Source organism: Hordeum vulgare, chromosome 2H, assembly GCF_904849725.1.
Source record: "Hordeum vulgare subsp. vulgare chromosome 2H, MorexV3_pseudomolecules_assembly, whole genome shotgun sequence".
Lineage (NCBI taxonomy): Eukaryota > Viridiplantae > Streptophyta > Magnoliopsida > Poales > Poaceae > Hordeum > Hordeum vulgare.
Genome location: NC_058519.1, coordinates 168,380,122 through 168,396,577, shown reverse-complemented (window position 1 = coordinate 168,396,577; position 16,456 = coordinate 168,380,122). Strand labels below are relative to the sequence as shown.

General features: G+C 44.0%; 1 protein-coding gene across 1 annotated transcript; it reads left to right on the top strand.

The window, feature by feature from the left end:
- Nucleotides 1–13,227: 13,227 nt before the first annotated feature.
- LOC123429858 (NDR1/HIN1-like protein 1) lies at nucleotides 13,228–14,479 on the top strand. Its single transcript, XM_045113833.1, has one exon. The coding sequence runs from the start codon at nucleotides 13,630–13,632 to the stop codon at nucleotides 14,275–14,277; it is 648 nt and encodes a 215-aa protein (XP_044969768.1). The 5' UTR covers nucleotides 13,228–13,629; the 3' UTR covers nucleotides 14,278–14,479.
- The last annotated feature ends 1,977 nt before the right edge of the window (nucleotides 14,480–16,456 follow it).

Below are 16,456 nucleotides of genomic sequence, written 5' to 3'. Positions count from 1 at the left end.
ATTTACTTGGAACGGCAGGTAGATACCGCACATAGGTAGGTATGGTGGACTCACATGGAACAACGTTGGGTTTATTGAGGTGGATGCACTAGCAGTAGTCCCGCTTAGTACAAGTGAAGACTAGCAAAAGACTGGGAAGCGACCAACTAGAGAGCGACAACAGTCATCAAAATGCATTGGGATTAACTAACATTGAGTGCAAGCATGAGTAGGACATAAATCACCATGAACATGAACATCATAGAGGCTATGTTGATTTTGTTTCAACTACATGTCTGAACATGCGCCAAGTCAAGCCACTTGAATCATTCAAAGGAGGATACCATCCTATCATACTACAACACAGTCATCTCAACATTCATGTGGGCATCCAAGACAAACCATTATAAGCTCCTAGCTAAGTAAGCATGACATAAGAAACTATGATCTCTAAGTTGTCATTGCAAACATGTTTCTCTCACAACAAAGCTGAATCAGGCATGATGAGCTAGTCATATTTGCAAAAACAAAATAGATCGAGTTCATACCATCTTTTCCAGGCTCAGTCACTTCATCATATATCGTCATTATTGCCTTTCACTTGCAAGACCGAACGATGTGAACAATAATAAGTGTGCTCGTGCATTGGACTAAAGATGGAATCTGCAGGCAAAACACAAAGCAAAAGACAAAGTAATATGGCTCTGTGAAAGCTAAACAGGTATGCATGCAAGAGCCACTAAACATTGTAACCAATATCTTCTACCTTGACCCAAAGAAAAAGAAAACTATTTACACGGGAAAGCTCCCAACAAGCAAAAGAAGAAAAAGAAAATCTTTTTGGTTTTTCTCAAACTAGACACACACACGAAAAGAAAAACGAGAAAAAGAAAATAAACTAACATGGATGATAGAGTGGCAAAGTGTGAACACCGGCTAACAAAGTGAAAGCATAAGCAAGAATGTAAAGTCGGTGAGAACACATACTTCCCCAAGCATAGGCTTTTGGCCTAAGTTGGTCTACTCCCAAGGATGGTCCTGGCGAAACCCAAAATCATAATGGGGGTTATACGGGAGCGTTGCAGCCACTGCCTGAATAGCTGCCTCGGGGAGACGAGCAGCCTTTGCCTCCCTCTCATACTCCTCTGCCTCTCCTCTGGTAATGTAATATCTCCGTTTTACCTAAAAGTCAAAGAAGGCAGGAGCAGGAAGGGTAATATGGAAAACACGCTGCCGATTAAATATCAAACGGTATAGGAGGGATTTGCCATCCCTCTCAAGGAATCGGTGGAGTGTCAAAGCGACGCGGTCAAGGAAAGCTGTATGGAGCGGGGGATCTCCTTCGCGGTTGGGTACTCCAAAAAAATTGGCTATGCGAGTGGCATAGATCCCACCAAAGAAATCCCCTTCAATAGCATTCTTATTCAGCCTCCTTGCTATAATAGCTCCCATGTTGAAGCTTTTGTCACCCGTCACTGTGCTCTTAAGGATACTAAGGTCGGGTGCATAGAGGTGACAATGCTCAATCTTGCCATTAATGCATCTGCCTATGAAGAGGGCAAAGTAATGCAAGGCAGGAAAATGAATACTCCCAATGGTAGCTTGTGTAATGTCTCTAGTTTCTCCAACAGTAATACTAGAGCAAAAATCTCTAACCGAAGATTTAGGAGGACCATTGAGACTACCCCAGATAGGTATTTTGCAATTCTATTGAAATCCTCTAAATCCATGGTATATGATTTATCATAGAGATCAAACAGTATCGATGTCTCACGGCTAGCTGAAAATTTGAATCTACGAACAAAAGTGGTAGTGAGAGCAACATACTGTTCGCATTTATCGGAGATGAATTCTTCGAGTACGACGTTGCGAACAAGTGCATCAAACTCATCTTTGAAACCTGCCCCAATCATAAATTCATTAGAAGGCCATTCACATGGTTGTACGTGCGCGTCCCTTGGTTGGTAAGGATCAGGCTCCCGAATCGCAAGACGGGGACCTCTCTTGCTTGAGGAACCACCATGAAAGTTTCTCCTGAACATCTTCCTTTTCTGAAACTTTCAGTGATTCTAAGGAAAGATGAACAAGGATCAACGAAACTCGTACCAACTACTCCCACAAGTGCCTAGAGACCATATTACGCATCAAAACTACTTGGGACCAGCTAAAATCAGCATGCAAAGCTCAAGAACATGGTCACCAAGGCAGCAAAAATACGCGAAGTATAAGGCACTAGAGCAAAAACTAATTGGACCAATGGAGGAGTCACTTACCAAGGAGTAATTTCCCCAAAACAGTTCGGAGAACGGTGATTTGAGCAAAGAGATCAAAAATCCCAGCAAGAGGAGCAAGAACATGGATTTGAGCTGCGAAACGATTTTTTCTGGAGGTAGGAGACGGAGATAAGAGCAAGAAGGAGTGGAGGGGGTTCCTGTGGGCCCCACAAGCCTGGGTGGCACGGCCAGGGGGGTGCCCGCGCCCCTAGGTCTTGTGGCCCACTGGTGTGGCCCCCAGACAAGCTCTTTGTCTCAGAATTTTTCAAAAATTCCAGAAAAAATCATACTTGATTTTCAGGAAGTTCGGAGAACTTTTATTTTCGGGGTACTTTCCTATCGGACGCTAAAACAGAAAACAGGGAAAACTAAACTAAATCTATAATTTTTCTTCTAAGCAACCAAAAGTGAAAACTTGGAACAGAGGTTTGTGACTCCTTGATTCATCCATCTCATGGTCATCGAAAGAAAATCCGTCAATGAGGTTGATCAAGTCTCTTCAACAAACCTTTTCAAAACGCAAATGGGAACGGAGAATTTCCGAATAGTCACTAGGTCACCTCAATGGGGATGTGAATCTCCCCAACAAGCAAATCATACTTCATCTTAACAAGAGGTATAGGGCATTCAAAGCTCCCAATAAGAATCCATGAAGTTTTTTGATAGCATTGATGCAATATACTCGATATTGTTTCTTCGGAAAGTGCACCGTATGCTCATTACCATTGACATGGAAAGTGACATTGCCTTTGTTGCAATCTATAACAGCCCCTGCAATGTTTAAAAAGGGTCTTCCGAGTATGACTGCCATGGCATCGTCCTTAGGAATATCCAAGATAACAAAGTCTGTTAAGATGGTGACGTTAGCAACCACAAGAGGCACATCCTCGCAAATGCCGATAGGGAAAGTAGTTGATTTATCGGCCATTTGTAGAGAGATTTCAGTGGGTGTCAACTTATCCAATTCAATTCTATGATAAAGAGAGAGAGGCATAACACTAACACCGGCTCCAAGGTCGCATAAAGCAGTTCTAATGTAGTTTCCTTTAATGGAGCAAGGTATAGTGGGCACACCAGGATCACCTAGTTTCTTGGGAGTTCCACCCTTGAAGGTATAATTAGCAAGCATTGTGGAAATCTCAACCTCAGGTATCCTCCTCTTATTAGTCACAATATCTTTTATGTACTTAGCATACGGAGACATTTTGAGCATATCTGTCAAACGCATTTGCAGAAAGACAGGTCTGGTCATTTCAACGAATCGCTCAAAATCCTCATCATCTTTTTTCTTGGATGGTTTGGGAGGAAAGGGCATGGGTTTCTGAACCCATGGTTCCCTTTCTTTACCATGCTTCCTAGCATCGAAGTCGTTCTTATCATATCTCTTAGTCTTAGGCAGTGGGTTATCAAGATCAACAGGTTCAATCTCCACATCCTTATCATTGCTAGATTGAGCATCTACATGAACATCACTATTGATATTATCATTAGGCTCATATTCATCACCAGATTGTGTTTCAGCATCAGAGTTGCTAGCGTGCAGGTTCCTATCATCTTTATTCTTCTTTCTAGGATGACTAGGTGCATCAGTGCTAACTCCTTGAGAATATTGTTCAATTCTCTAAGGATGACCCTCAGGATACAAAGGTTCCTGGGTCATTCTACCGCCTCTAGTAACAACTCTAATGGAATTATCATTCAACTCGTTGAGCAAGTCATTCTGAGCTTTAAGTACTTGTTCTACCTCAGTAGTAACCATAGAGGCATGTTAACTTAGGAGCTTAAGATCATTGACATTTCTGTCCACACAAGCACTTAAATGACTAAGCATACGAGCATTATGTTCCAATTGTCTGCTAACACAATCATCTAAACTCTGTTGTTTGGCAACAAAGTTATCAAATTCATCCAGGCATAAGCTAGTAGGTTTATCAAAAGGAATATCACTCTCATCAAACCTACGCAGAGAATTTACTTCTACTATGTGTATCGGGTTATCGAGACCATGGATCTCTTCGATAGGTGGTAGATTTTGACATCTTCAGATTTAATGCCTTTCTCTCGCATAGATTTCTTGGCTTCTTGCATATCTTCAGGACTGAGGAATAGAATACCTCTTTTCTTCGGAGTTGGCTTAGGAGGTGGTTCGGGAATAGTCCAAGCATTCTCATTGCACAAGATGTTATTCAGTAGAATCTCAGCTTGTTCTACAGTTCTTTCCCTAAAAACACAACCGGCACAACTATCTAGGTGGTCTTTGGAAGCATCAGTAAGTCCATTATAGAAGATATCAAGTATTTCATTCTTCTCAAGAGGGTGATCAGGCAAAGCATTCAGTAGCTGGATGAGCCTCCCCCAAGCTTGTGGGAGACTCTCTTCTTCAGCTTGAGCAAAGTTGTATATTTCCTGCAAGGCAGCTTGCTTCTTATGGGAAGGGAAATATTTCTCAGAGAAGTAGTAGACCATATCGTGGGAACTACGCACACATCCAGGAGCAAGATAAGTGAACCAAGTCTTAGCTTCATCCTTTAGCGAGAAAGGAAACAGCTTGAGGATATAGTAATGGCGGATCTTTTCCTCACTAGTGAATAGGGTGGCTATATCGTGCAGTTTGGTAAGATGGGCTACAACCGTTTCAGACTCATAACCATGAAAAGGATCAGATTCGACAAGAATGATTAACTCAGGGTCGACACAGAATTCATAATGCTTATCGGTCACAAAGATAGGCGAAGTAGCGAACTTCGGGTCGTATTTCATCCTAGCGTTCAGAGATTTTTATTTCCACTTGCGCAGTAGTTTCTCAACATCATAGCTATCCTTACGCGCAAGAAAGTCCTCAGCTATCTCTCCCTCCATAACATAGCGCTCACGCATAACACGCAATTCAGGCATAGTAGCAGGTTCTACTTCAATAAATCAGCAGTTTCAGAAGTATCATCACATCTAGCAGCAACTCTAGCAATATGTGCCTCAAGGAATGCACCTAGTGGCAAAGCAGTGTCAGGCATAACATCATCAGGCATAGTATCAAGCATAGCACCATCAGGCATAGTATCAAGCATAGCATCATCATAAGCATCATGGGCAGCAGAAGTAGCATCATCATGCACAGGCGACATATCAAGATTTCTAGCAGGAGGCGAAGTCGCAAACTTACTCAAAACTGAAGGTGAATCAAGTGTAGAGCTAGATGGCAGTTCCTTACCTCTCCCCGTAGTGGAAGGCAAGATTTTAGTTCTTGGATCTTTCGGATTCCTCATAGTGACCAGCAGACGTCAATCCCAAGTGACTCGGAGAATATAACTGTGCTTCCCCGGCAACGGCGCCAGGAAAAGGTCTTGATAACCCACAAGTGTAGGGGATCGCAACAGTTTCCGAGGGTAGAGTATTCGACCCGAATTTGTTGATTCGCCTCAAGGGGAAACGAAAGAATATTCTCAAGTATTAGCAGCTGAGTTTGTTAGATTCAACCACACCTGAAAGATTAGTGTCTGCAAGCAAAGTATCAGTAGCAAAGTAGTATGATAGCAACAGTGTCAGAAACAGATCTGTTGACGGCAGACTATTCTTAATTGTTGTATCAATGGCGCCAGTAAATAGCACGTGGACGGGGAACTATTCTTCCCCGGCAACGGAGTCAAACAAGTCTTGCAACAAGTAACAACGAAGTAGCAAGGAACAGCAGCAGCAGCAGAGTAACAGCAGTAGCAATAGTAGCAGCAAAGTGGCCCAATCCCTTTTGTAGCAAGGGACAAGCCTGGACAAGTAATGTAGCAAGGACCAGTAGTAAAAGACTCGTAGGCAGTGGATCGGTGATGGATGAGTATGAGGATGTGATTCATCATGTAACAGCTATACCACGGAGAGATAAGTGACTAGCTCCCGTTCGTCGATCTAATGTAGGCATGTATTCCGTGTGTAGTCATACGTGCTTAGGGAAAACAACTTGCATGACATCTATTGTCCATCCCTCCCATGGCAGCGGGATCCTAATGGAAACTACGGCATATTAAGGTTCTCCTTTTAATAAAGAACCGAACCAACGCATTAACACATGGTGAATACATGAACTCCTCATCCTATGATCATCTCCGGGAGTGGTTCCGGCTATTGTCACTCCGGAGTTGTCGGGTCATAACACATAGTAGGTGACTACAACTTGCAAGCAGGAATGGTGATAGTGATTGCAACGGAACAGTAAATGAAAGCAGTAAATGATGGAGGTGTAAGCAATGGTGTAATATGGACCTGAGTCACATGATGTTCACTAGTGATGTCTCTCTCCCAAAAGATGGTAAACAACTATGCATGGGTAAACAAATTACAGCTGGGCAATTGAAAGAATTATGAACGCACCGCAATGCTAATTATGCTACTCGAAAGTTAGAGTCTCAATAGTAATTGGCAGTACGGCAAGACAAGTAGACCGTTTATTCATCAGCATCTACTTACTAATCATCCACCTTGAGATGTCTATCCAGAACATCTCGCTGGTATTAAGTTGCGAGCCCCACCCAAAGTGTAAACTCAAAGAAACGGACAACTGCATTAACGAACTTTGTGTAAGGTAAACAATCCTTGCAACCGCGGTCACAAGCACCGTTGTTTTCTCCCTCGTGGCAACAACACATCCCCTAGTCTCATGTTTCTGTTACTCAAGCTAGACATCAGGGGACATTGATAACCCACAAGTGTAGGGGATCGCAACAGTTTTCGAGGGTAGAGTATTCGACCCAAATTTGTTGATCCGCCTCAAGGGGAAATGGAAGAATATTCTCAAGTATTAGCAGCTGAGTTTGTCAGATTCAACCACACCTGAAAGATTAGTGTCTGCAAGAAAAGTATGAGTAACAAAGTAGTATGATAGCAACGGTGTCAGAAACAGATCTGTTGATGCCAGACTATTCCAAACTGTTGTATCAATGGCACCAGTAAATAGCACATGGACAAGGAACTATTCTTCCCCGGAAGCGGAGTTGAAAAATTCTTGCAACAAGTAACAGCGAGGTAGCAAGGAACAACAGTAGCAGCAGAGTAACAGTAGTAGCAACAATAGCAACAAACTGGCCCAATCCCTTTTGTAGCAAGGGACAAGCCTGGACAAGTAACGTAGCAAGGACCAGTAGTAAAAGACTCGTAGGCAGTGGATCGGTGATGGATGAGTATGACGGATGTGATTCATCATGTAACCTCTATAACACAGAGAGATAAGTGACTAGCTCCCGTTCGTCGATCTAATGTAGGCATGTATTCGGTATGTAGTCATACGTGCTTAGGGAAAAGAACTTGCATGACATCTATTGTCCATCCCTTCCATGGCAGCGGGGTCCTAATGGAAACTACGGGATATTAAGGTTCTCCTTTTAATAAAGAACCAGACCAACGCATTAAGATGTGGTGAACACATGAACTCCTCATACTATGGTCATCTCCGGGAGTGGTTCCGGCTATTGTCACTCCGGGGTTGCCGGGTCATAACACATAGTAGTTGACTACAACTTGCAAGATAGGATCTAAAACACACATATATTGGCGACAACATAATAGGTTCAGATCTGAAATCATGGCACTCGAGCCCTAGTGACAAGCATTAAGCATAGCCAAGTAGTAGCAACATCAATCTAGAACATAGTGGATACTAGGGATCAATCCCCGTCAAAACTAACTCGATTACATGATAGATCTCATCCAACTCATCACCGTCCAGCAAGCCTACGATGAGATTACTCATGAACGATGAAGAGCATCATGGAATTGTCGATGGAGGAAGGTTGATGATGACGATGGCGATGATTTCCTCTCTCTGGAGCCCCGAACGGACTCCAGATCTGCCCTCGAGATGAAGAACAGGAGGTGGCAGCGCCTCCGTATCGTAAAACGCGATGAAACCTTCTCTCTGATTTTTTCCGGGCGAGACGGAAGATATAGAGCCGAGTTTGGGGGCGGTGGTGCCACGTGGGCCCCAGAAGCCCTCACGACGCAGCCTAGGGGAGGCCGCGGCCTGTGGGCTTGTGGCCCACTGGCACGCCCCCTCCGGTGGATCCTTGCGCAGGTATTTTTCTTTTATTCCAGAAACATTCTCCTTAAATTTTCAGGACATTCCGAGAACTTCTATTTCTGCACAAAAATAACACGATGGCAATTCTGCTGAAAACAACGTTAGTCCGGGTTAGTTCCATTCAACTCATGCAAGTTAGAGTCCAAAACAAGGGAAAAGAGTTTGGAAAAGTAGATACGTTGGAGACGTATCAGGCATGAACCCACAATCATGCATAACGCTCCCTCTTGGAGTTACAATCTACTACTCGGCCAAAGCAATAAAGAGCAATGGAGAACATGCATGAATCACTAAAGAAAAAAATATAAAAGGATAATCAAATATAGAACTCATCACAATCTGAACATAATCTCATAATCCATCGGATCCGAGCAAACCAAACATAACAATAGCAGGAGAATTACATAGATGCCTTGATCATGTATGGCAGCTCAAAAGGGCAAATCATTGAAGCACAAGATTGGAGAGAAGACATCACATAGCTACTGGTCATGGACCCATGGTCCAAGGAGGACTACTCACGACACGTCCAGGAACCGTCCATGGCGGTGGAGAAGCTCCCAGAGGTCAATCCTCCCTCCGGCAGGGTTCCGGGAAGAGGTCTCCTCACGATCCCGATCTCGGAAGCGCTCCGGCGGCGGAATAATGGAGAAATTCGCGATTGTGGATATGATGGAAGAGTTTCCGATCGGAAGGGTAAATATAGGCCAAAGGAGGGCGTCAGAGGAGGTGGGCCCCCCCCAGGCGACCTGTGGGCGTGGCTAGGTGCCAGGCCGTGCAGGGAGGCCGCCTGGGCAGGCCCTGGCTCCCCTCTGGCCCATCTTTGATGCTCCGGAAGCTTCCGTCACGCTGATTTTTATATATTTTTCTCAGAATTTTTGGGACTCTGTAAGTTGGGGTAAAATTCCCTGCAAAAAAGACATGAGCAGATAGAAACTTGCACTAGATGCACTGAGTTAATAGGTTAGTCCAAATATGTGTAAAAAGATATAAAAGTGTAGGAAAGCATATAACAATGTCATCCAAAAGATCATGGAACAAGCAGAAATTATAGATACGTTTGGCACATATCAACATGCGCATGTTCACGCAACGGCTTAGGATGAAATCTCCTTGTGGTACATGCGAGGCGCTAGGATCCCTTTCGACCCAGGCTGAGGGCTTCACTCATTTGTATTGTATTTTCTTCCTTTTATGGCATCCTTGCTTTGACGCTTTTGCCCTCGGTCACCTTGTGTACTATGTTCCCCTTTGATATATGAATTTTGGCAGAGCAACTACCAACATTTCAAAAAATAAGCCAAACTGCACAAGCACTAGCACAAGCACCATCTCCGACGCTGCTGTGTCGGCTTCGTCGCGTGGCTCGTCGTGCCCCGTCAAGCCTTCATGACGAAACATGGACATAAAAGTATGTCTGCTAGCCACAACCAAAACTAAAACAAGTTCCGTTTTAAAAAGAAAAAAGTCCAAAACAAACCTTGAAGTTGTAGACGAAAGCTAAATGAAATCCTGAACTTTGAATCCCTGAAATTGGCACTCCGAACTTGTAACCCCGGTCTATTTTGAACCCTATGCCCGTTTGGCACACCGGGATTTTGGCAATACCACAATCCCGACCGGGATAACCTCCGAGGCTGCTACTCTCATAGACAGAAATTGGGCTGGCCCACTAACAAAAAGAATTTATGAACTTTAAAAAAAGTTCGCGCATTTTTAAAATTGTTCAGAAGTGAAAAATATTTATTTTCCTATTTTTGTCACAAACTCTATGTCTTTTTTGTTTCAAATTTTTTTTGGGATTTTTTAGTTCTATTCGTATTTATAAAAGATGTTCACAATTTCAGAAAAACCACGTTTGGCAAAAAACATTCAGAACTCCAACAGTTTTTCACATGCTATAAAAAATATTCAGATTTTCGAAATCGGTCCATGTTTTTTAAATAATATTTCCGGATTGTTGGCTGTAGACTCAACTGGGCCGGCCCACCAGACATGAAGCGAGTTTTTTCTTTACGCACGACGTAAAATCTTCCTTTCTTTTTATTAACGCGCTACGCAATGATTCCAAAACAAAAATAACAACCATGGAGTCGAACTTGGGACCTGGCAGGGTTGATCTCATTCTGCTAGACATTACACCAGAGGACTATGACTAACATAATTAAAGATGCCGAAATATTTAAGTCGCACATACGATTAATAAAGACTGAAATGTATAACATGTATAAAGGACCCGTACCACAAATATGTGGAGCCCTCCAAACAAATGTTTATACAATGTATAATAGTTCTCAGAAAAAATACAATGTATAATAAAACTTGTGGGATTTGAAAAAAATCTTTCTTACATTCAGGAAAATGTAAAATGTCAAGAATGTTCTCAAGTTTCAAGAAACGTGTTTGTGACATTTAAAAAAGTGTGTACAATGTAAAAAGGTTGCGCCTTTTAAAAAAGTGTGCCATACCTTGAAAAGAATGTTCATCAATTTTATAAAATGTTTATTGTTATTTATAAAATATAAAATATGTAGTTGGAAAAATATTACCATGTATTAATTTTTTTTATAAGATGTACTTTTAAAATGTACATAATGTGTTGGAAAATATTGGAAGTTTATCAAAAAAAATATACATATGTGCGTTAAAAATTACATTGGATACTGAAAAAAAAGTAAACATGTGTGGAAAATAAGAAAGAACATAAAAAATCAAAGAAAAACAAAGCAGAGGGCGCGTGTGCGCAACTGCGCTAATAAGCCCAGCCCAATTCAGTAAATACCAGCTAAGTTCTCTCAAGGTTTAAAATAGATCAGGATCAGTGAGTTCGATGTGCTGATTTTAGGGATTTAAAGTTCAGGGTTTGGTTTAGGTTTTGTCTACAAGTTTAAGATTTATTTTAGACTTTTTTCTTTCAAAAATTAAAAAAAAAAACTAATACAGCAGGAAATGCAGCAAATTACCATCTGGCTTAGGTTGCTCTTAACAAAAAAATAAAACCTTTACAATGGGGTCAGAAATAATTCAAAAGTTGATTACAAACACAGTCTGGCTTCGATGCAGGCGACATTGAGCATGTGCCGCGAAGCTAAAGAAGAAAAAAGGTTCAATTGTATCAGAACAGGGTTGCCCCCTCCGGCAGGGTGCCAGAACAGGGTTTCAGATGAGTTTTCTTCGAGGCAGAGGCTTGCGATGGCGGAACGAAAGTTTTAGATTAACTTGCATAGGTTTCCGGATTTATAGAATTTTTCAGTATTGAAATCACGTCAACCGGAGCCACGGATGGTCTCAAGCCATCAGGGCGCACCCAGGAGGCCTCCTCTGATGATTCTTCGCTCCGGTATTTCTTATTTTCTCAGGAAAAATAATCAAAAAAATTCAAACGATTCTGAAAAACTTTTATTTTCAAAAAAAAACAGCACCACGGTAATTCTACTGAAAACAACATTAGTCCAATTAATTCTTATATGTAAAATACATCAAAGTCATATAAGTATATTATAAATATAGATAAATATTACTTACATAAGTATTTTATAAATTATCAATATGCTGGATACATATGATGGGCATCCCCTCGCCTTAATTCAATCAAACATGGTCAAGTCACATCAGCCCGTAAACATACCTAAGAATTTACGTGGATGTAGCATCTCTCCTCGGAGACACACATTGTCCGAAGTATCTTGACACTCGTGTGCATGATCAAGAAGGCTTGAGATAATCACCGGTGTTTCGCATAAACCGTACCGCGTAGCCAGATAATGTTGTTCCCCGTCGAAGTACTTGCCGATCGAATTACCAGAAGGTCGGTTGAGACGTTGCTTTCCTTGCGTCCACCCCATCCATACCAAGATCCGACCAAAAACACTTTTACGCATGCAGTGCAGTACTGCACTCGTTAGCTATCATCTCCAGTGATTTCTAAAGCCATTAACACGTACGTGCTCTGTTGGATAGCGTGGATCGCTCACTCACTGAAGAGAGCAAGCTACACACCGCAGTACCCAAAGTAAAGAACAGAGAGTAGAGCGTAGAGCCACGACCAGCAAAAAAAAGAAAGAGAAAAGAGAGAGAGCCATAAGCCAAACTGCACAAGCACCATCTCCGGCGCTGCTGTGTCGGCTTCTTCGCGTGGCTCGTCGTCTACCTGGCGCTCCGCCCCACCAAGCCTTCATGACCAAACGTGGACATAAAAGTATGTCTGCTAGCCACAACCAAAACTAATACATGTTCCGTTTCAAAAAATAAAAAAACCAATACAGCAGGAAATGCAACAAACTACCATCTGGCTTTGGTTGCTCTTAACAAAAAAATAAAACCTTTACAATGGGGTCAGAAATAATTCAGAAGTTGATTACAAACACAGCCTGGCTTCGATGCCGGTGGCTCTGACCATGTGCCAAGCGAAGCTAAAGAACGGAAAAGGTTCAATGGTAGGTGGTATATGCATATCCATCAGCTACGGATGCCGCCTACCCTTAGCTAGAAAGGTTCGTGAAATATTCGTATATGCATAAAGTTTCACCTAAATCCATATTTGCGTACTCAGTGGAAGCCGGTGACTCTCGCATGGGTTTGCTCACGTTAAATATGAAGCAAATCGCGCTGGATAGAGGGGACATCGACTCGGGAGTTGGAGAGCGGCGGTGGGTGTAGGGCTCTTGATTGCAGCTATGCATGATTTCATATGATGCGCCGCACACCCTGGTTGTGTACTACATTCACGCCCATCCCCGCCAGAAGACAACAGCACCCGAGCAGCAGCGGCCCATAACTTCGATTTTTTTTCTGCTAACTGTGTCATTCTAGAGCACGCAATTTTACTACGTACTGTATTTTCTCTTTGACAATGACAGCCTCGCCACCTCAGCTAAAATATTGGCGGGAATCAGTCAGATCTGCCACCATTAGTCTGCTTCCTTATGGTTCCGTAAATAAAGATTGATGTCAACATAGCCTGATAAGGCGATCGAGCGGTGGTACACATGGCCTTGTCAAACGCAACTGCATTGCTAAGTTTTGTTTTAACGAGTGCTTGATCAAACGGGACTCACTACATGATCACCAAGCTGCATCAAACAGGAGAATAAAGGAAGAATCTCAAAGCGCACGCGCATGCGGGCGCAAGTTACTCCCCGATCGAATTAGCAGAAGAATCTTCTTCGGTTGAGACGTTGCTTTCCCTGGCCTCCACGCCCCATCTTCCTATACTTTTAAAGCCATTAACACCCACTGAAGAGAGTAGCTAGCGAGCCACTGCACGCACACCCACCAGCCACCAGTCACACAGAGCACAGCACAGAGAGCAGAGCCATGAGCAAGGAGAAGCACCACAGACACGAGCACCACCTCCGGCGCTGCTGCGGCGGCTTCGCCGCGTGCCTCCTGGCGCTGGTCGTCGTCGTGGCATTCATTGCGCTCGTCGTCTACCTTGCGCTCCGCCCCACCAAGCCTTCCTTCTACTTGCAGGACCTGCAGCTCCGCTCCATCAACCTCGGGGATCCCTCCCTCTCAGCCACCGCGCAGGTCACGCTTGCCTCCCGCAACCCCAATGACCGCGTCGGCATCTTCTACAGGCGCCTCGACGTCTTCGTCACCTACCGCGATGAGCCCGTCACCGTGCCGGTCTCCCTGCCGCCCATGTACCAGGGACACCGGGACGTCACCATCTGGTCCCCCGTGCTGTCCGGGGAGTCCGTGCCCGTCGCCGGATACGTCGCCGAGGCCATGAAGCAGGACATCGCCGCCGGGTACGTGTCGCTGCTGGTCAAGATCGACGGCCGCGTCAAGTGGAAGGTCGGGAGCTGGGTCTCCGGCAGCTACCACCTCTTCGTCAGCTGCCCCGCCATGCTCGCCGCCGGCCCCGGTGGCATGCCGCTCGGGGGTGGCCTCAACGGCACCGGGGGCGCCGTCGCGTCACTGAAATTCACGCAGCCGACAGGGTGCACCGTCGGCACGTGATAGAATGGACCGCGCATACGGTCGCATGTTCGTACTGTAAGTGGAAGAAACTACTACGTAGCAGGATACTTCTTCTCTTCGTGTCTCTAAACAATTTCTATTTATATATTGTAGTAATATAAGTTGTCTAAAGCTCTTAATTTTTGTATGTCTCGTTAATCGGAGAATAAACTGTGTTGATGTATGCATTTCAATTTTGGAATTCATAGATGCAATTCCTATTTTGTACTAGTATAAATGTAGATGTACGTTCTTAGAACATCTACAACCCAACTCCTCAAAGAATCCTTATACGTCTAGGCTGGCGGTCCAATTAGTTACTGGTCATAACATCTTGACCCAATTGTACCTCTTTATATCTGTCATGGCTGGTCCTAATATTTTGGAGGGTTGGAGCGAAAATTAAACATGGGCTCTTTAATATAAGTATCAAAAAACTAATGTATGCCTACATGAAATGTTATCAAAAAAGATTTGAACAAAAAAAAAACTAATACCATGTCAAGTAATAATTTATAAATGTTATCTAAAAAAATCAAACATTCTTAGATTCCATCTACCAAAGATGTTCTCTATGAAAAGAGAACGAGAGACGTATTTTATCTTAATTCTAGCGCTTAGAGTGTAATCTCCTCTTAACGAATCAGCCTCTAGACATGGCCATAGAGGTGCGGGATGGGGGACAAGAGCATCTCTAATAGACCCCGTATAAATGGTTAAACCCGTAAAATTTTGCGTTTTAAAGTTTTAATCGTAAAAAGTGTGCAGAACAGAAACCGTAAAAATGGTTTAACCCGTAAATTTTCTAGGGGGCACGGTAAACCGCAACCCTTATTTTTGGAGGTTGGAAGGCTGATTCTAAGGAGGGCTTGTATACCGGTCAAACCTCGTTGGAGCAAACACGCCGCCGCGGAGTTTGCCGGAATTCACCCTAAACTTGTCGGAATTCATCACTTCACGCCGGAAAAGGCCGCTGGACGCCGCAATCGATCGGCGCCGGTTTGAATTGGAAGAGATCGACCTCGCCATGACCTCCCATGACCTCAGCCTGACCGCCGGAATCCTCCCAGCGCGTCAGGCAAAGGGGCACCGCTCGGCCGGCGCGGCTGGCAACAGAGCAAGTCGTTGACGACGGAGGCGACGGGGCATGGCCGGCGGGCGACAAGGCGTGGTCGGTGAGGTTGGGCACGGACGGCGTGGTGATGAGGCGCGGCCGACGGGGACGGGCCACGGTCGACGAGTGACGGGGCATGGCAGACGGGCGACGGGGCGCGTACGACGGGGTTGGACACGACCAGCGTGGCCGGCACGGCCGGCTGGAGGAAGGGGCAGCGGCCGCCGGGCCGGAGGAAGAAACTCTTTACCACAGTTTTATAGTTTTTGTTCGAACAAAGCTAAAATGGATCCTTAAAATATATTTTTTTTCGATCCGTATCGCAGTTTTAAGTTTGCGTTTTTATAGGGTCTCCTAGATATGCTTTAATTTGGCATCTTTTGTGTAGACGCACACGGAACCAAACTAGGAGCCAAATAAGAACTATAATGGGTCAATACAAACATACTAAGACAAAAGTTGGATATACAAAGCGTACATGGCAAAATGGAGTTAATAGAACAATCTTCCATTAATTTATACCATGAAACCAACTTCTAAAAATATACTCCTGAATTAGTACGGACACAAAGCAGGGAAGACGAGTACCGAGTGTGCCGTCCCTGTTAGCTATTTCCGAGTATCAGTTATTTTTAGGATCAACTGATTGCCTCAATTTTTGTTTCCCCACCTGCTAATTTCTGCTGAACCGATGCTACCCCAGGCTGGTGTGATCCACCATCTTTTGTTTTTCTTTAGAAAGTGAACCTATAAAGAAGCAAAAGGGTACTTTCGGCCTATATACATCGACACATGGTAAACAAAGGAAAAGGCCCAAGGCCCAGTCTGCTAATGGAACATAACGCTTCAGCCTTCTTTTTCGTGAGACAGCAGCGAACAAGTTCAAAAGCTTTAATGGCGTCCGCAGCGGTTGCAGATCATAGCAAAGGTACTCGCACATACCTGGGGCGGATTTGGATAGGTCCTCCGGACGCCTACTTGAAGATCAATGTTGATGCCGCTGTCTGCCAAAACAGCACAAGGGGGAGTGGCAGCTGCTATCTGTCGCAACAAAGAGGGCATTTT

Excerpts from the sequence above, each read along its gene's own strand:
- LOC123429858 (XM_045113833.1), top strand. The coding sequence starts at position 13,630 with ATGAGCAAGGAGAAGCACCACAGACACGAGCACCACCTCCGGCGCTGC.